The sequence below is a fragment of the Cynocephalus volans genome, chromosome X (genome assembly GCF_027409185.1).
Source record: "Cynocephalus volans isolate mCynVol1 chromosome X, mCynVol1.pri, whole genome shotgun sequence".
Lineage (NCBI taxonomy): Eukaryota > Metazoa > Chordata > Mammalia > Dermoptera > Cynocephalidae > Cynocephalus > Cynocephalus volans.
In genome coordinates, this window is record NC_084478.1 from 70,681,910 (window position 1) to 70,703,960 (window position 22,051).

At 40.2% G+C, this 22,051-nt stretch overlaps 1 protein-coding gene across 1 annotated transcript in view; it reads right to left on the reverse strand.

Annotated features, from left to right (window-relative positions):
- CLCN5 (chloride voltage-gated channel 5) overlaps nt 1-21,826 on the reverse strand; it is a 168,155-nt gene extending 146,329 nt beyond the window's left edge. Inside the window, exons 1-2 of the mRNA XM_063083763.1 lie at nt 21,749-21,826; nt 19,444-19,597 (exon numbers count right to left, since the gene is read on the reverse strand). Coding sequence (XP_062939833.1) covers nt 19,444-19,459 — 16 coding nt within the window. The 5' untranslated portion in view covers nt 19,460-19,597; nt 21,749-21,826. The remainder of the gene's footprint in view (nt 1-19,443; nt 19,598-21,748) is intronic.
- Between the last annotated feature and the right edge of the window lie 225 nt (nt 21,827-22,051).

Below are 22,051 nucleotides of genomic sequence, written 5' to 3' on the forward strand. Positions count from 1 at the left end.
CATGGAAATTAAACAGCATTCTACTTAATGACATATGGGTCCAAGAAGAAATCAAGCAGGAAATCAAAAAGTTTATTGAAACTAATGAAAACAATGATACATCATACCAAAACCTGTGGGATACTGCAAAAGCAGTATTGAGGGGAAAATTTATTGCATTAAATGCTCACTTCAGAAGAATGGAAAGATGGCAAGTGAACAACCTAACACTTCACCTTAAAGAACTAGAAAAACAAGAACAATCCAATCCTAAAGTTAGCAGACGGAAAGAAATCATTAAGATCAGAGCAGAACTGAATGAAATTGAAAACCAAAAAACAATTCAAAAGATCAACGAATCAAAAAGTTGGTTTTTTGAAAAGATAAATAAAATTGACAAACCATTAGCATGGCTAACAAAAAAAAGAAGAGAGAAGACTCAAATAACAAAAATTAGAAATGAAAAAGGCGATATTACAACTGATTCATCTGAAATACAAGGAATCATTCGAGACTACTATAAACAACTATACGCCAACAAATTTGAAAATCTGGAGGAAATGGATAAATTTTTGGACACACACAAGCTCCCAAAACTGAACCGTGAAGACGTAGAAAATTTGAACAGACCAATAACAATAAAGGAGATTGAAGCTGTTATCAGAAGGCTCCCAACAAAGAAAAGCCCAGGACCAGATGGATTCACAGCAGAATTCTACCAAACATTCAAAGAGGAATTGACACCGATTCTTTACAAACTATTCCAAAAGATTGAAACGGACGCAAATCTCCCAAACTCATTCTATGAAGCAAACATCATCCTGATACCAAAACCAGGTAAAGATATAACCAAAAAAGAAAACTACAGGCCGATATCCTTGATGAATATAGATGCAAAAATCCTCACTAAAATACTAGCAAACAGAATACAGCAACACATACGAAAAATTATTCATCACGATCAAGTGGGATTCATCCCAGGGATGCAAGGTTGGTTCAACATACGCAAATCAATAAATGTGTTACACCATATTAATAAACTCAAACACAAGGACCATATGATCATCTCTATAGATGCTGAAAAAGCATTTGATAAAGTTCAGCACTCATTCATGACAAAGACCCTCTATAAGTTAGGTATAGAGGGAAAGTATCTCAACATAATTAAAGCCATATATGCCAAACCCACTGCCAATATCATCCTGAATGGGGAAAAGCTGAAAGCTTTTCCTTTAAGAACAGGAACTAGACAAGGATGTCCACTCTCACCACTCCTATTCAACATAGTGTTGGAAGTACTAGCCAGAGCAATCAGAGAAGAGAAGGAAATAAAGGGCATCCAGATTGGAAAAGATGAAGTCAAACTGTCCCTGTTTGCAGATGACATGATCCTATATATCGAACAGCCTAAAACCTCTACAAAAAAACTGTTGGAATTGATAAATGATTTCAGCACAGTAGCAGGATACAAAATCAACACACAAAAATCAGTAGCATTTCTTTTCTCCAATAGTGAACATGCAGAAGGAGAAATCAAGAAAGCCTGCCCATTTACAATAGCCACCAAAAAAATAAAATACTTAGGAATTGAGTTAACCAAGGAGGTGAAAAATCTCTATAATGAGAACTACAAACCACTGCTGAGAGAAATTAGAGAGGATACAAGAAGATGGAAAGATATCCCATGCTCTTGGATTGGAAGAATCAACATAGTGAAAATGTCCATACTACCCAAAGTGATATACAAATTCAATGCAATCCCCATCAAAATTCCAAAGACATTTTTCTCAGAAATGGAAAAAACTATTCAGACATTTATATGGAACAATAAAAGACCACGAATAGCCAAAGCAATGCTCAGCAAAAAAAATAAAGCTGGAGGCATAACACTACCTGACTTTAAGCTATACTACAAAGCTATAATAACCAAAACAGTATGGTACTGGCATAAAAACAGACACACTGACCAATGGAATAGAATAGAGAATCCAGAAATCAACCCTCACACTTACTGCCATCTGATCTTTGACAAAGGCACCAAGCCTATTCACTGGGGAAGGGACTGCCTCTTCAGCAAGTGGTGCTGGGATAACTGGATATCGTTATGCAGGAGAATGAAACTAGATCCATACCTCTCACCATATACTAAAATCAACTCAAAATGGATTAAGGATTTAAATATACACCCTGAGACAATAAAACTTCTTAAAGAAAACATAGGGGAAACACTTCAGGAAATAGGACTGGGCACAGACTTCATGAATACGACCCCAAAAGCACGGGCAACCAAAGGAAAAATAAACAAATGGGATTATATCAAACTAAAAAGCTTCTGCACAGCAAAAGAAACAATTAAAAGAGTTAAAAGACAACCAACAGAGTGGGAGAAAATATTTGCAAAATATACATCTGACAAAGGATTAATATCCAGAATATATAAGGAACTCAAACAACTTTACAAGAAGAAAACAAGCAACCCAATTAAAAAATGGGCAAAAGAGCTAAGTAGGCATTTCTCTAAGGAAGATATCCAAATGGCCAACAGACATATGAAAAAATGCTCAACATCACTCAGCATCCGGGAAATGCAAATCAAAACCACACTGAGATACCATCTAACCCCAGTTAGGATGGCTAAAATCCAAAAGACTATGAACGATAAATGCTGGCGAGGCTGCGGAGAAAAAGGAACTCTCATACATTGTTGGTGGGACTGCAAAATGGTGCAGCCTCTATGGAAAATGGTATGGAGGTTCCTTAAACAATTGCAAATAGATCTACCATACGACCCAGCCATCCCACTGTTGGGAATATACCCAGAGGAATGGAAATCATCAAGTCGAAGGTATACCTGTTCCCCAATGTTCATCGCAGCACTCTTTACAATAGCCAAGAGTTGGAACCAGCCCAAATGCCCATCATCAGATGAGTGGATACGGAAAATGTGGTACATCTACACAATGGAATACTACTCAGCTATAAAAACGAATGAAATACTGCCATTTGCAACAACATGGATGGACCTCGAGAGAATTATATTAAGTGAAACAAGTCAGGCACAGAAAGAGAAATACCACATGTTCTCACTTATTGGTGGGAGCTAAAAATTAATATATAAATTCACACACACACATACACACATACACACACAAACCGGGGGGGGGGGGAAGAAGATATAACAACCACAATTATTTGAAGTTGATACAACAAACAAACAGAAAGGACATGGTTGGGGGGGAGGGGGGGAGGGAGAAGGGAGGGAGGTTTTGGTGATGGGGAGCATTAATCAGCTACAATGTATATCGACAAAATAAAATTTAAAAAAAAAAAATAAAAAAAAAATTAAAAAAAAAATAAAAAAAATGTAATAGGCAAGGCATGAAACTTTCTTTTCTAGTTCCCTCAAATGTACCTGGTACTCTTCTGGCTGAAATCATATCTCCAACTCCAACTATAGAAGAAACTACCCATATTACATGGTCTACCTCAATGTCACCTCCTCACCTTTGTCTAACTCCTGTGGTATTCCATAACTCCTTCAGAACATGTCTCTAACACCAGGTTGGGTCGTGGTTATTTATACACATTTTAACTTTCTCAGAGACTAGCTTTTGGGAAGACAGTGTCTGCTTCTGAATCTTCTCAGTCCCATACATGATACCTAGTAATATCTTTCACACAGAAGATATTCACAAAATTTCTTACTTAACTTTAGAAAGAATAAAGAATTTTGGCCCCAGAATGACATTTCTCTTATCCATAGGCTGTTTATTCAAGTCTTCTGCTTTCTTAGTCCCTGAATTCACTTCACTTGCTCATTAGGACCACAGCAAGAGAACTCTAATAGGAAGTTTCCTTCTTTCATAACTGGCCACCACCCTGGTGGTTTGGGGGTAGCAGCGGAGAAAGGATTCTGGGAGCAATGGCCCTAGGAATACAGAGTAACTAACAGCACAGGTTCTACAGCCAGACTGCCTTGGACCCAGGCTCCAAGTTACGATCTTGGAATCAACCACTTTACACTTCAGTTCCTACCTCCTGTACAGTTATTGTGAAGACTAAATGGGATAATCCATGTAAAGCCCTTAAAAAAGCACATGATAAGTACTCAATAAATGATAGCTGTTATTATTTGTTCTCTTTTCTTTTCAACTTCAGTCAGATCAGAATACTGTATTGTGGGGTGAGAAATCTAAGCAACATCCTATAAACAGGGCAGTCAAGTATAGGTTCTCAGCACGTACAAAGTCGAGCCCTCTCGCAGCTCAGGGTCTTCTCTAGCTGCCTTTCTAGGATGTCTGCTTTCTTCTCCCAATTCCTCTCTCTGTGCCTGGTCTAAGCTGGGGCCACCTTTAACAGCTTCTGTGATCACCAGCAAAAGTCAGAATTTTCCTGCCTGGTTCTCTATGCATAACCTCCAGGTCCAGGTTCAACCCCAAGCCACACACCAGGCAGCTCCTCATGTTCTTTGGTTCCTACAACCAGAAATATCTCTCAAAATTTGCACTCTATTTTATTCTGGTCTTTCTACTCCTATCTACAGCCTGAAATTACATAGCCTTTCTCCTTTCTCACAATTGTTCTCATCACTCCAGTCTCTACCACCTGCCCAGTTATAACACCTTTCTCCCTAAGTATCAAAGAGTAACACCTGTCTTGCTTCTTAATTCATTGTTTTCTACCATCCATCTCCTGGCTAAAATTCCAAATATTAGAGAATTAGTATCAGTTAACACAAGACACTGGCTCTTGCCTCTCAATGTGCCCAACTAGGTGAAGGAACCCAATCTTTCATTCTCCCAAGTCAAGGGGACATCCAGATGGACATTCCTTTGACTTCTTGTATTGAGGCCCTCTTTTGGGGGTGGAGTGGGGGAGAGGGTGGGCTAAAATAAGCCTGAACAATTTGAAGATTTAATTTAATCAAAACTTTGCAATGTAAATATTTGACAACTTACATCCTTCCTACTTCAACATTAGACTATACCTGCATTTCTCCTCAGGTCTCTAAGCAAAAAGCTCAAGAAATTGTAGCCTAGCATTCACTTACAACATTTAAGCAAGATGAACAAGAACAGCAGCTCCAGACACGGAGACATTTAATTTCTAAATTGTGGTCTGGAATACAATTACCATGCTACTTAGGTATTAAAACACCCAGAAATAAAAACTAATGACATAATTACAATTGTTTCATCAAAAAGAAAACTAATAAACTCACAATTTTTACCTAATTTAATCTCACTTATTTTCTTAGCACTAAGCTTTAACAAAGCAACATCTCCCCTAAGCCCTCTGGCCATGATGATTCCTTGATGACTTTTAGAGGCCCTTGGTTTTTCCAGAGTCCATCTTCTGTGCTTCAGACCTGACCTCTCACCTCAACCACTAATCTACCTTTTATTTCTTAGTATAAATTGATAGTTTGAAGGAAAGAATCTAATGGGGTGTTTTTATTTAAATGTTATTTTTTAAAGGTATTACAGGTTGTTGTGAACAAGTCAAGCAGGATAGAAAGTTATCAAGTGAAAATTAAAAACTCCTAGCCCTGCCACCCCTTATCTCCAAGATAACTGAGAACTGTTTCTTGTGCATCATTCCTGAAATTTTCTAAGCATATGTAAGTATGCATATATACAAACTCTTTTATCTAAGCCATAATACCTCCCCCTTCTTTCTGTTGTACAAATGGGATCCCTATAAAACATACCATTCTGTACCTTCTTTTTCCACTTAAAAATATACCTTGGACATCATTTCCTGTCACTATATATGGATCTACTTCACTGTTTTTAGTGAAATGAACAGCATTCCGTAGTGTGTAAATACTGTAATCAACATAACTGGTCTCTCATGCTGAACATTAAGACTGTCAATAGTAAAAAGATGGCAACAATGAAGTAACCAACATCCTTGTGACAAGTGATCTTTATGCTGTTCCTTTTTAGAATAGATTCACTGAGACAAAAGGTATACACATCTTGTATTTTGATAAAGACTCCCAACCTGCCCTCCAAATGGACTCTACCAATTTATACTTGGGCCAACAGTGCACAGGAGGTGGGCTTCTAAGTCAATTATGTGGTCTAAAGTTCCTGCAGCTCAAATAGGGAACTAGATATTTCACACAAAAATAGCAAGGCACTGATCATTTTGTTATATCTTTTATTTTAACAGTCTAGAAAGCCAAGCACCACAGTTGGTGGCAGCCACACCCTGCGTGATTATCCTTGCCCCCATCCAAATGCAAATACAGAGGGTGCTATTCCTCAGGATTAATCTAGTTCTTAAATAAGGAATTCCTTAGATTCAGAGATTCATTGAGTGAATTCAGCATACAAAAGAAACCTTGTATACCACCCCTGGCAACACCACCCATGATTATCTCTAACACCAGGAGCCCTACATAATGGTGTGATATAACGTAGTTTCCACTCACCCATAAAGGCATTGGCAATGGAGACACACTCTGAATATGTAAGAACTCAATGCGTCAGCATATTCATAGAGTGGGATGATCTAATTGAGAGATTTTGTCAGTTTAACAGAGAATGGAGTGGGGGGGGTTCCTAGTGACAGTGAATATCTGTAAGCATCACTGCATAGAATCTAGTGAATCACATTTAGAATAGAATTTACTTAGCATTTTCTATTTTGCAAAGCACCTTAGCATACCTTATCTCATTTAATCTTTATGGCAATCCTGGTAGGAAGGCAAGACAGTTATTACTCATTAAACAGAGATTCAATGAGCACACACTATGTGCTGGGCACTCTCTACCAGGTACTTGGTATGCAAAGATGATGAGACACTCCCCAGTCATTCACTGGTCACCCTGCCCTACCTGATGTATCTGCAACACCTTCACATTACCAAGTTAGGATACTTGGAAACATGGCCTACAGAACCCTGTGTGACCTGCCCCTGCCCACCCTTCCGGTTTCATTCTGTGTTCTTGTATAACCTCATTCACTACGGTCCGGCCACACTGGACCACACTCGGAAAGAACCTCAGAGATTTCTTTCCATCTCAGGGATTTCCACTTCATTTCCTCTGCCTGGGATGCTCTTCCCCCAACTCTTCACCTGGATAACTCCTACTCATCTTTCAGGTCTCAGGTGAACTTGTCACCCTTCCAGACTCTTCTTCCCGCTATTAAGTTACATCTCATTTATTATTCTTTTTCATAGGACTTGACTTCCTAGCATTTACAACATTTCATGAGGAAATATTTGTGCATTTGTTTGCACTCCAACTCAAGACTGCACGCTTAGGAGGGTATCACGAGTTTCTTGTTCACTGATATAACCCCAGCACCCACCCAATGCAGTGCCTGGCACACAGAAGACATAAGAACAAAGGTACCAAACAAATACTAATACCCTTGAGGGCTATACAATAGAGCCAGGAAACACACAAAGAAGGGAAAGGCTAATTTTACCAGAGGATGGGGGAGGTCCTGGGAAAGCTGATGGCTGGAAGGTAAATAGGTGTTTGCCAGGAACGCTACCTACTAGTCCACCAGGGTGACTGGCGTGAGGAGAGCACGGACTGTATGGTGCCTCTCAGAATTTGGGTTTTGGCATCTGGGTGCACAGTTGTATATTCAATACAGAGAAATGTAAGAGGAGGAGGCTCTATTATTATTTATTACAGGCGTATAGAACCCAAGGAAAAGAAGGCCTTGGCAGAGTTGGGAATTTGGATGACAGGGACTTCCCTGCCCACTTGCCTCTCACCATTCTCAAGCTAAATAGGAAAGATCATGACTTCAACCTCGGAATACTCAGTGCTGAGTCACACCACATGTCAGGCCAGTCCGGAGGGAGGGTGGCGGAAGCACCAGAAAACTTAGCATAGACAGAGCCAGGGGATTTCTCTACATGTGAACACTTTCATTGGCCAGAAGACATCAATAATGTACTTTAGTGTGCTTATCTTGGGGTGTGGGGTGAGAAGAATAAGAAAAGAGAAAAGAAAATTCAGTGCCCACAGTGTCTCACATGCCTGGTAAATATATTTTATTTCCACTGGATGGTCCCTGTCCTGGATATTTCTAATTGCTCTATGTTGCAATTTCTGTGTTGCTCTATGTTCCTCCTGGAAGTAGGCAGGGCAGAAGTCCTAAACAAATACAGTAAAGTGCCATCTACTGCCAGAATGGTATTGGGTTGAAAAGCATCAAAATACAACATTACTAAAGGAGTCACCTCATACAATTAACTCCTCAACAGCGTCTTTGGTCTGACCGGAGGTCCACAAATACCTGGGGTTTTAAGAGAAGGCTGCAAGAATAAGAAAATTCTGACACTTGTTGCCACCAACAGTGAAACTTTCTAGCCCTGCCTCCCACCACCCCTGACACACAGAACAGCAAGCATTACGTGAAGCAGGAAGCTCTGAATCACAATTCTGGTTAAAACATAAGAAACTCTAGTTTATTTCAAAAAGGCTAACACAGTGACAAGAAGAAAAAAAAATACCATGGAATCCTCAATGGAAAAACAATTCCTTGAGGGGAAAAAGAAAAAAAACCCTAAACTTGTCACAGTAGCAATAAAACATAGTAGGGAAAGACTAAAATTTAGCAGAAAATTATAAAATACCAAAGTCTAGGAGAGGCAGTGCAATGCAGTAAGGCTAGATAGGTAGAAAGACTGACAAAGAGCGAGGTGGGCAGCAGTGATTATCAGGAGCCCAGGGTCTATCCCTGGCTCTCTAGGCACCATGTGACAGCTGTGTGGCCTAGAATGAGTCTCACTGGGCCTCAGTTGCTTCCTTTGCAAGATTAGACCTTTGAAACAGATCACCTCCACAGAGCCTTTCCAGTTTAAAAACATCCCTTTAACAACATGTCTAATTTTATTTTTTATGCCACAATTATAATACAACCAGAGCAGCTACAATGGACCAGGCAGGCATTTCCATGATTATCTCATTCTCATCTAGAAAGTGTGAGCTAAATATTAACTCGTTTGAGGTAAATATTAACATATCCTTTTGCATATAATAACAGTAAAGGCCAGCATTTGTGAATGCTTAACAAGTGTCAGGTGGCATTCAAAGACTGTATACATGTGAATTAGCTTGTTACATCCTCCAAATGATTCTATGAGTAGGTTTTACCATTAACCCCATTTTATAGATGAAGAGGGTGAGGCACAAAGAGATTCAATAACTTGCCTAAAGTCAACATGGCTAGCAGTGACCGAGCCAGGATACAAACCCAGGGAGTCTGTCTCGAGAGACCACACTTGACCCCAGAGGAGACAATTGAGGCTTTCAGAGCTTAGGTAACTTCAGCTACCAAATGGCAGAGCTGAGTTCAGATCCAGGTATATCAGATTCCGAGGCTTATGCTCCTTCCACAACTGTGTGCTTTGAAAAGAATGGTTGGCCCTTAAAGAATAATTTTCTGAAAGATTGTTTTCATTTACCCCCTACTCAATGCTTTCCATCAGAATCCATCCCCCACCTATTTCTCCCCCTTCTCTCCCCACCAGGAGTTGTGGAAAGGCAATGGGTGAAGAGAAACAAAGAACACATTTTTTTTTCTTAATTTTTAAAAATTTTTACTTGTTTATTTTTTAAATTGACAAAGAACTCGTCTCCTGAGTACCTGCCATAGGTGAGGCACTGTGCCACATAGAAGGGAAAGGGGCAGGGAGATGGGGAGGGGTGTCTGCCTCTTTATTCCTGCTGTGACAATCTGACTTTGTCTCAAGAATCATGAAGATACTAACATTTTGGTCAACAGGCGGGACCAGGTAGCTTTTCTTAGGTGACAGTGATCCAATTATCGAGCCACACAGCTATCCAGATTTCACACTGAAGCTCTGACAGTTCACTGACTGCTCTGTGATGTGCCCTCTTGCCCTGCCGTGTGTTAGCTACATCACCAGTGTTTACGAAAGCACCGTGATGTACAAAAACAAAAAAGAAATCTCAAGGTTGAAACATATACTTCCTTCGGATTTCAAGCAGCAGAACAGTTTCTCATCAAAACCATCTATTGCATCACATTTTCCTCCGCCTTATTTTCAGGTTTACCCTCTCACCTTGTATTGTAACCTCAACATTAGATGCAATGTAATGTCCCTTTTTTTTTGTACAATCTCCCATCCCCACTCTCACTCCCAAGAGAGTTTTATGGAGTCAACAGGAGAGACAGCCAAAAATTACAAGAGTACTTGAGGAAGTATTAATAGCAAAAAACCTGCTCTAAAATCCTTGGGGTGCCTGGTTTCTTTTCTTTTGTTTTTTAATTTGAAGATAGAGGGCGACACAGAGCAGCTGAAGCAGTTGTCCAGAATCCCATATGTTGCGCTCTTGAAAGCCCTCTGTGAGAATCCACTGACTCTTATTTTATATTCCATTTCAAATCACTTGTTTCCCAGTTATAAAAGTAATACATGTTCATTGTATAAAATTTGGAAAATAAACAAAAGTATAAAAAAGGGGAAAACAAGTAAGCAGATCCTACCACCTGGAGATAACCACTTTAACAACTTTGGATCATTTCCTTCCATTCTGTATTTATCTTCACATTCATAGATGTACACGGGTACTTCAAAAAGTTCACGGCAAGATTCATATTAACCTTCAATTCTATTTTTCCATGAACTTTCTGAAGTACTCTCAGATATGTAACATGCAAACACATAAACACATAAACACAAATACAAATACATAAACATAAACAGAAATATATATACTCACATTAGAATTAAAAAGGCAGAGATGGGATAATCCCATATTTTTCCACTATATTATGAAGATTTTCCACAGCATTAGTCTTGATTTTTAATGGCCAGATATTATACTGTGCAGACCTGTATAATTTATTCACATTCCTCTAATATGGAAACTATGTCTTCAGCTGTTCACTATAAGTACTTTAGTATATGCAACTGTGTACATATATATATATATATATTTCCTTCAGAAATTATACTTTTCTAAATTAATAAGTAGTCCATGTTATTTACAAAAAAAGGAAAGATACAAATAAGCAAAAATAAAGTCAACTATAATTTCTTTTTTGTTAATACTTTTATGAATATCTCCTCAGACTTTTCCATATATTACACATACATGACACAAATACATATATTAAAATGGGATCACACTGTTAATAATTTTAAATAGCAATAATAATAGTTACCATGTATTGAATACTTACCACATGCCAGGCACTGTGATTTTCTCATTTAATCCCCTCAGCAATACCCTCAACAACCATTCAGCTCAGTGTTCCCAGGGAGCTTCAAAAATACTAATGTCTCATATCACTCAGGGAGCTTCAAAAATACTCATGTCTCATACAGGCCAGCCACCAAAAGCAAAAAAATAACCAAAAAAACAAAGGGGAACAAAAGTAAAATGGATGGACAGTTAGCTCAGGTGGTCAGAGCATGGTGCTGATAATACCATAGTCCAGTGTTTGATCCCTGTACCAGCTAGCCACCAAAAAAAGAAAAAAAAAAAAAAAGTAAAAATACTGATCTCTGCATCCCATCCCCAGAGATTTGGATGTAATTGGGCTGAATGAGGCCTGGGCTTGGGAAGTATTAACAGATCCCCAGGTGATCTTAATGGGCACACAAGCTGGGAACTATTGGTACTACTTTATCCCTATTTTACTGATGTGGAAATCAAGGAACATTAAGGCAAGTAATGTACTCAACGTCACAGAGCTGATGAAGGTGTAGCTGAGATTTAAATCCAGGTTTAAGCCCAGCACCCAGACTTTTAACTATTGATAATTTAGAATCTGCTTTTCCCCCTATTTAACATTATACCATGAACCTATTTCTATGTTAATAAATAGAACTGTACATGATGCATTTTTCCCATTATGGAAAATGGTGCAATTAATATCCTTATTGATACATCTTTGTGTTCATCCTCAATCATTTCCTTAGGATAAATTCCAAGGAAATGAACTGCTGGGTCAAAAGGAAAACACATTTTGTAAAGCTTTTAATAAATATTGCCTAATTGACATTCCCACTGGAAGTGTATGAGAACACCTGCTTCCTCCTGTCCTTGCCAACAGTGAGTTCTGTCATTCCTTTTTAATCTTTGCAAATTATACTGGAGAAAACAGTATGCCACTCTAATTCCCCCTTCTTTGACTACTACTGAGATAGTATATTTTTTCACGTTTACTGGTCATTTGGATTTCTTCTTTTATGTATTTTCCTTTGCACATTTTTCCCCATCTTTTGCACATTCCTCTAGTAAAACACTTGTATTTTTCTTTTTGCTCTGTAAGTCTTCATGTGTTAAGGATAATGAGTGTTGTTGCAATTTTTTCTAGTTTGCTCATTAACTTTATTTATGGTTTGTGCAGAAATTTTAATTTTTCATAAATTGATTATATTGATCTTTCTCTTTATTATTCTACCTTTAATATTATGCATACAAATATCTTCCCTACCCCAATATAAAATAGTCTCCTATATTTTTTCAGTTCCTTTATCATTGCCCCCTCTCTCTTTTTTTTTAACTTTTAATTCTTGAATGCAGCAGTTCCCAAATAGGATTACACATCAGAACTGCTTACAGAGCTTCTTTAAATACCCAGGTCTTAAGACTGAATCACTATTTGAGGGGATGGAACCTGAGCAGGAATATTCTTAAAAGCACCACAGGTAATTCTGATGCTTCTCTCCTTTATTAAGAAACGTTATTTTAATCTTTCTCAATTTATGTTGGTGTCATTTTTCCAAATTACTTCAGCACATCTGTTAAATAAATCATTTCATTAATTTGAAATGCTACCTTTATCCTAGTTGGTACGCGCCATGAGAGCAGAGACCATACCTATTTTTCACCAACCATTGCATCTCTAGGGCCCGGCAGAGTGCCTGGCACACAACTGGTGTTCAAAAATGTTAAGTGAATAATAAGTAACGCCTGACAACACAAGGCTCTAACTTCTAACTGACTAGTGTTCATTATTTTCTTGACCGTTAGACCAATAAAACAATGTTATTAATGATGAACCTGAGTTATCAAAAATATTAAATTATGCCCAGTATACTCCGTTTAAGTGGCCAGAAAATGTATTAGGAGGGCTCTGTTGGGAAAAATAGGAAAATGGACAGGGCCCCTCAGATGTTCAGAATCTTGCCGAGCATTTGCTGTAAATATCCTCAGGTGTTCCTTGTTACTACTTAATGTAATTGCCTATGGGCACCCAGGTGTCCAGGGTTGTGGACTTAAGTATAAAAGACTAACAGCTCTGATCCACAGTGCTTCTCAGAACTCTCAGAGAAGCCGCTAGGATAGTTGCTCCTAGATCTGAATAAAACCCATTCATTCTTTTCTACACCCACGTCTCCCAGAACCTTTTTTCCTATTACCTAGCTCAAAGACCTGAGTGTGGAGGGTTTTTGACCCAATCTGTGCAACAGACTCGAGGGATCTGTAAGCCCTAGCTTTTTACAGGCTCTATCAAGTGAAGTCAAAATGATAATGTTGACCATGTTTAAGATGGATGAGAATTCTGATCAAATTCTCCCTAGAGGAACTAGACAGCAATAACCCAACAGATTAAGGAGATTGGGTTCCTCAAGCTCTCAGAGTTCCTCAACTAGCACCAGAGACTGACTGAGAAGTGTCCTGGACCTGAGGACAGACCCATACATCCTCCCTTCCACAAGCCCATGGAGAGAACACTGAAACAGGCAAATGGGAGACCCGAGTTATAATCCTGTCACTAGAATCAACCTGTTTGATCTTGGGTATGTCACTTAACCTCTAGGGTTCAGGCTAGATGTTGTCTAATGATTTCTTCAGGTCTAACCCCCCACTTGAAAACTCAAATAGACTACCACAGGGCAGGGCTTCCAAGGACAGCATGAAATTACCTCCACAGAACAGGGTCCTAATGCCAATCCTGGCTATGGGAAAATAATAGTGATAGCACAGGTTGAGTATCCTCTCTGAAATGCTTGAGACCAAGTGTTTCAGATTTCAAATTTTTTCACATTTTAGAATATTTGTATTATAATGTATTGCATGATACATTGCATATTTTATTATGTGCCTATATTATACTGCATAACATAATGCATTATTCTTATTGGTTGAGCATCCCAAATCTGAAAACCTGAAATGCTTCAATGAGCATTTCTTTGAGCATCATGTCAGTGTTCAAAAAGTTTCAGATTTTGGAGCATTTCAGATTTTCTGATTTAGGATTCTCAACCTGCAGTAGTACTACTAGTAGTAGTAACAGCTATGGCTAAAGGTAACTGAGCACTTACATGATAAACAATATTCTAAATGTCTTACTATTATAATAAAGGCATAAACTTATATGGCACTTACTAAGTTCCAAGTGCTTTACATATATGAACTTACTTAATCCTCATAATAACCATCTAAGGTAAGTTCTATTATTATCTCCATTTTACAAAAGAAGAAACTGAGACATAGAGGGGTCAAGTGCCTTGCCCAAGGTCTCACAGCTACCAAGTGACAAAACCTATGGAGTTGAATCTAGACCCACATGTTTATCTATTATACCATCCTGCCTTCCAAACTACCATTCTAGTATGCTTGTCACTACAGAAGTTACCCAAAGCAAGGGATAAGCTGCAGTTATCTAAAGAGCTTATTTACATGGAATACTCCCTGTTGGGAAAATGGAACAATTTGGTCAGGCTCCCCTCACCTCAGAGCCAGTTCAGGGTGGTTCAGTAACATTGTGTGTGTGGGTGGAGTAAGTGCGCCTGCAAGGCGGCACCACTTTGGCTGGCGTTTTACTGCCTCGGGCGCCCGTCCGCCCTGTGCGGCCATGTTTCTTCTAGACCTGCAGCTTCCAAGGACCTTGTGGCCAGTTACCTAGCTTATAGACCTGCGTGAAGGAGTCTGGTGACCCAGCCTGGCGTATGAAGGGTTTGTGACCCAGTCTGTGAATGGGCTTGAGGGGTCTGGGAGCTCCAGACCCAGCCCTAGCTCAACCATTGGCCCAGTTGGTGCAGGATTACCGGCAGATAAAAGAGCCATGACAACCAGCATGGTCGCCTAGCTTTACAGTTGGCATCATGAACAGGATTAAGAGCTAGACAACTGGCACTGTGAGCAGGATTTCAGGCCTTAGCCATAGCTTTGCAGTAGCCAAACAAATTGGTGTAGTCGGCAGCGACAAGGGCTACTGCGAGGCTACTGCTAAGCTATGGCTAAGGCCTGAAATCCTCCTCACAGTGCCAGTTGTCTAGCTCTTAATCCTGTTCATGATGCCAACTGTAAAGCTAGGCGACCATGCTGGTTGTCATGGCTCTTTTATCTGCCGGTAATCCTGCACCAACTGGGCCAATGGTTGAGCTAGGGCTGGGTCTGGAGCTCCCAGACCCCTCAAGCCCATTCACAGACTGGGTCACAAACCCTTCATACGCCAGGCTGGGTCACCAGACTCCTTCACGCAGGTCTATAAGCTAGGTAACTGGCCACAAGGTCCTTGGAAGCTGCAGGTCTAGAAGAAACATGGCCGCACAGGGCGGACGGGAGCCCGAGGCAGTAAAACGCCAGCCAAAGTGGTGCCGCCTTGCAGGCGCACTTACTCCACCCACACACACAATGTTACTGAACCACCCTGAACTGGCTCCAAGGCGAGGGGAGCCTGACCAAATTGTTCCATTTTCCCAATGCTCCCTTCTTCACTAATGCTACAAAAATGAGGTTTCACTTCAATGTAATTTTAAGCAGATCAGATTTCAGGGCCTGAGCCTGCAAAATATATTATTTGTTAAGAAAATATGAGGAAAAAAAAAATATATATATATATACACACACACACACATTTTTTATTTTTCCATTTTGGAGACTGGCCGATATAGGGATCCAAACCCTTTACCTTGGTGTTATTGGCACCAAAAAGTATGATATTTTTATTAAGAATTGTTAAACATTAAAATGTTTTATTATAAAATAAAATCCCCATACTAGCCAGCTGCCAAAAAGAATAAAATAAATAAATCATTAACTACTAATGATATTTCCATCACCTACAGAGAAAAAACACAAGCTCTTTATGCATCATTAGGAATAAAACTTTAGACTCCCACCTGCACAAACTCCAGTTCCATGCTTTCAAAGCTGTCTTTGAAACATTGACCTGACAGCCCGCAGGTATCTCAACCCCAAAGGGTCAAACTAAACTCAGGACACTAACCATCATCCCCATGCCCTTCAGCAGCCCCTCCCATTCCCCATCTCAGAGAAGGGGACTGCCAACCCCCCGGCACCCAAACTGGCTGTCAATCCTCATTCAGTTCTTGCCACATCCAGTCACAGAACATTTCTAGACTTCATCCCATTCTCTTCAACCTTGCTGCCCCTGCTTCTGCTCAGACCCTCGCCATCTCTCCTCTAAACCACTATTCCAGAAACCTCCTGGCATTCACTGTCTAGCTCCAATCCCACCTCAGCACTGCTGCCAAAGTAATCTTTCTAAAACAAAATCTGATTATGTTACTTCCCTGTTTAGAACCATTGTCTTCAGGATGAAGTATAAAATCCTTCCTAGAACACACAAGGTTCTTTATTATTGGGCCTCCAACTAACTTCCCTGATTCCTCTGAGGTCGTGCCCCTACACATCTCACACTAGGCAAACAAAGCAACTTGTAAGTTTCCAAACAGCGCTGCTCTGTGTGCACAGAATGCAATCCTCTCACTTGCCCATCTGGCAAACTCCTACTCATTTTTTTTGACTAGCTCAAAACTCAGAGTCCCTTAGACCCAGTGTTCTGAGGTCAGATCTGGGTTTGGGCCGTCTCAATCAGAAAGATTAATGGCCTCTATCAAGCACATGAACATTGCTTCCTACATAGTGAGGAAATCAGTACCCAAGTTCTGTACCAAGCAGTAAAAAATCTAACAAAACTGTTTGGTTCAATTAACAGTAGATACTCAAATGGCTCCTTTTGACAGTTGACGGTTATGGCCATTCATTACCTTTTTCAATGTAATGAAGTATTTTACAGTCAATTTGTGGTGTGAATGTTGCTCTTGTCTTTCCTTGCTTACAAGCCACTTTCACATTGAACAGCTGTGAGACAGGCACATTGGGATGCCTACTCTTGTTAGTATTCATTTTATACTACCCAAGATATCATTTAATTTAGACAGGAGTATTTCCTTGTGATATTATTCTGTCCTTGTTAATAAAGTGCTGCTGTGTTTGACTCCAAACATATCTACTGAAACTCCTTCAAAGAGTTTTTTAAAAGGCTTTTCTCCTTTACAAGATGAGAAATGGGGTTGCTCCCTTTCTGTTTAGCATAATCTGAATCTGCACTAGCATTTAAACAAGAGATCTTCTTAAAATAAGAATGATTTATTGTGGCATAATACTTCTTTGAGCTCTATAATGAATATATACCCCATTACAGGAATAATTATTAGTAAATTTGTTATTTAGGATTCCATTAAATTTCTGTGGTGAAGGATAATTATTTTTTAGGTTAACTAAGCAACAGAATCTTGGTGAAAATTATCCATCATTGAAACTTTTGACTCAAGACATAACAGTGAAATTTATAGTTTTCTATTTAGTCATTGTTATTGGCAGCCATTGGTATTAGTAGTCATTGCTAAACAACTGAAACCCAGTTCAAATAAATAAATTATAATTGCCAAAAACAAAAAAACAAAAAACAAAAAAAACCCTCAGAGTCCATCATGCTGTTCTCTGGGCTTCCATCACATCTTGCACCTTTCCCTATTGTAACACTATTCATCGTGACACAATTATTTGTTTATATGTCTGTCTTTCCTAGACACAAGGAACCCTCTAGGGTTCTGCATCTTATTTACCTCTGTATTATGTTGAATGAAAGAATGTCTCAGTATTTAAGCAAGAATATCCAAACTGCTCTTGATAAATGCCCATTGCGTGAGTCAAAGCACATATACAGGCCAAATCCCACTTCAACAAACATCCTTTTTAAAATTATTATTATTTTAATTGACATATAATAATTGCATGGGGACAGACACTTAGCTCAGTTGGTTAGAGCACAGCCTTGTAACACCAAGGTCAAGGGTTTGGTTCCCTGCGCTAGTCAGCCTTCAAAAAATAAAAATGAAAAAATAAAGCTAGAAACTAATTTAAGAAAATAATAATAATTGTACATATTTATGGAGTACAATGTGATATTTCAACACATGTATATAATGAATAATGATCAAATCAGGGTAGTTGGCATATCCATCCCCCCAAACATTTATTTCTTTGTATTGGGAACATTCAAAATCCTCTCTTCTAGCTATTTGAAAATATACAATAAATTATTGTTAACTATAATCACCCTACAGTGCTATAGACCACTAGAACTTATTCTTCCTGTCTAGCTGTAATTTTGTATCTGCTAACCAACCTCTTCCTATCCCCCTTCCCCCTACCATTCCCAGTCCCTAGTAACCACTATTCTACTCTCTACTTCTATGAAATCAACTTTTTTAGCTTCCACATACAAGTAAGAACATGTGGTATTTATCTTTCTGTGCCTGACTTATTTCACTTAACATAATGTCTTCAAGGCTCATCCATTCAACAAATGTCTTTAAATTAAACATCAAAATTACTTGTTACATTTGTGTCCCTACATATTTTGAGCCATAACCAACACAATGAAACATTTTTAAGATACCAGCAAACCTACCTGTTGAACACAGATATATTCAAGCTATTTCATTCTACTCCATGTAAGCGGTCCTTAACCTTTTGTGAGTCACAGACCAATTTCAGTAGTGTTTGTCTATCATTTCTTAAATCCACACTCCTTTGTGATAAATATATAAATCATACACACACCTGGAGATTCTGATACTGTCCAGAAAGGCACAATCCTAAACCCCACCAAGATAAAAAAAAATAACTTTGAATGTGGTAGGAATTCATAGGTTCACAAGAGATTTAAACCATCAGCCAAGATACTGTTGAGCTTTGCCTTCATATAGTTCATATTATTAAATTAGGTATTTTCCTTCTATCACCAATACAAGCGTTCTAACATTAAACATGCTTTTTCAAACTGTATAAATCCCAAGAAAGTTTTATCAGGAAGAGGAATCTGGAGAGGCACTGATATCTGTCTCCCCCACCTTTGAGAATCTTATGATGGAAATTTGCCAGAAACAAATGAGAAAAAAATATCCTCCGTTTCCTCACATATAACCCCTACAAGCACATGTTTAAATGAAGGGAGTTCTTTTAAATGCTTCTGGAACAGTATTTTCCTGCCCCCCCACCATTCCACTTTAAAATAATTTGAACTTCTAGCTAGCAGCAGCTTCTTTTAAACTAATGTGCTTTGTCCTTGCAAAGACAAAGGGTTAAATTAAAGAAATGCCTGGCTGCCTGCCACTGGCTTGGGGGGTTGGGTGGGGATGGAGGATAGAGTAGGAGGAAAAACCAGTTAGAGGAATAAGCACTAATTTCTTACCCTGCCACATGGCCATCTTGATCCTATCTCCCACGCTAGGGTCACAGGCTCAGAGCTTCCCAGAGCTCCCAGTTTTGTAGGTAGACTTGAATGTGGTGTAGACGGAAAGGCAGCTATGTGGTCCCACTTTCTGCAAGACGCTAAAGCCCCAAACCTGAAAATGTAAACAGAAAAATGAATACCTAAAAAAAACCCCAAATGCATGAAAATTATCTTCCGCCCTTCTCTGAACCTGTCTTTCAAAGATACGCAGATATAGGCAGTGTCAAGTTTCTCCCTAAGCAGGCAGGTATCACTGAGGAAAGAAAATCAGGAGATTTAGGGTGAGTTAATATGTTGTATAATTCTGCATGAATCACTGAGCTTCAGTAAATGGTGTCCAGAATCACAAAGAATGAGTGGCTGGATGAGATAAGTGCCTTTCCTATGTTGAGGTTCCACACTTAGAGGAATGGAGAGCAGCACTAATATCCAATCCCCTGCCCAACCCCCAAAATACCCAACTTTACATTAAAAAATCAGTAGAAAGGAGACCAGATTTTGTGAATTCTTAAAGTTTTAAAATAAATCTTGCATGGGGGGGGGGGGAGGAAGCATAATTAAAAGTGAATGATGCCCTTTGGGTAGTGGCTCTTCCTCTCTGCTTCATTAGACTTTTCCACACCTTGCAAATTTCCTACAGTGAGCATATATTGCTTTTTTCTTCATTTTTATAGCAGTTTAGTTTTACAGAGAAATTGAGCAGAAAGTACTGACAGACCCCATACCTACCCTCCCCAACATATATTGCTTTTATAATTAGGGGGGGGAAATTAACCAAAGAAAAAGAAAATGTAAAAATAGAATACCAATTTAAGTAAAACCAAATTAATTTAGCTAATTCCTATTGCTAAAACTTCAAATCCAGCCTCAGGGCAATACTATTTACAAGGATATGAAAGGAGGTAGGAACGGCAGAAAAAAATCAGAGGTCTGACTACTTAGTTGTTGATTCAGAAGTTTAATATATTAAATACTCTGTTTGTCCATTTAAACAAGTTCGTTCTTAGTTAATAAGTTGGCCTTCCTTATGTAGCATACAAGCCAATCTGCTTGTTCTAAGAAAAAAAGTCCTCACCTTTTGACCTGGTGAACATCCATAGCTTTTATAAAACCCACACCTCCACCTCCAAGTGAAAGCGCTAAAGCACAAACACTGAAGGCTAATACTAACTTGAGAATCATGTTGACTTTCTTTAATGACCCCTTTTTTTAAAAAAAGGACAAAAGAGTTCATGTGTACACCAGTCCTAAAAACACCAATAGAGAAAAAAACTGCTTTGGATAAGGAAGGGTTCGCTAAGTCCAAGAAAAGTAGGAACTCACAAACTCCCAAGATGAATTCACCAGGAAAACGTTCTCCAGTGACCTATCTGGAACCTGGGACAGTTTGTTTTGGTTTGCCTTTTTTCCTTCCATTTCGTGTGCAGTTAAGAACTACTGATCCGCGCCGCGTGGGACAAAGAAATTTAACACCTCTGAAGTTAAACCCGAGTAGTTGCTAATAAACGTATGAAGTTAACGCAAAACGGATTCTTACTGGCTTTTTATGCCCCAAACTTCTGGATTTCCCTCACTTACTCGGGGCAGCTTCCACTGACGTTATCACAAGGTACACGTACAACCTCACTTGGAAATCCAGGCGACTGATTTGCTCTGAAATGTTAATAAAGGTAAACGCGCGTCAATGTAAAGGTGCAGCTTTACCTTGACGGAAAAAGCACTCAAGCGCAAGGCTTGGAAGGCTGGAGAGAACCAGCTCCTCACGTTGTGGCAAAAGGAAAAGGCGCAACAACTACTTTTCCGAGAGTTGGGACTTAACTCGGCTAAGACCCACACAAACCTGCGGCAAGTCCCGAGCAGGAGGGAGAAGAACGGGGCCTCGACTGAGCTTTCCCAGCAAAAGCCACCCTACCCCAGTCCTGGAAAAGGGACGCAGGCAGTTAACCACCCCGGTTCAAAAGCCAGGCGGGCTTGGCGCCGCTCCGTAAGGAAACTTCGCTCGGGCAGCCCAGGGACCCTCCTCGGAGCACAGGGTTGGGCTCCCGGGAAGATGCCACCCCGGACTGGCTAGACCTAGCCTGTCTACCTCCTCCGAGTGCCGGGTGGCGGCAGCCGGGCACGGGGAACCCCCATCACTGGGGGGCCGAGCCAGCAGGGGAGCGTTTCCCCTGTGTCGCTGCGCTCAGAGGGTGCTCCGGCGGTGGGCCATGGCCAGTGGCCCGCGAAGGACCTGCTGGGGAAGGGACAGCCCATTTGTCTTTACCTGTCGCCGAGGTCAGGAGCGGCGGAGCCCGTGTCCGCCGCCGGTGGGCGGCGCGCTCGGTCGGTTCCGGCGTCCAGGGCACTAACTTGAGCTAGAGCCCCACGTAGCCCGCAGAGCTTCATTCACACAGCCCAGCCGGGGAGGAGGGGGAGCGGAGCGGACGCGCGGCTCATGTGACAGGCGCCTAGCGAGTATCGGCTCAGCCCAGCCGGCTTCTGCGCGTGCGCGCCACGGCGGCCCCTACCCGGCACCTCGGCCCAGCGGGGGAGGGGGGACGCCGGCCAAGGAGGAGCTCCAGGGCGG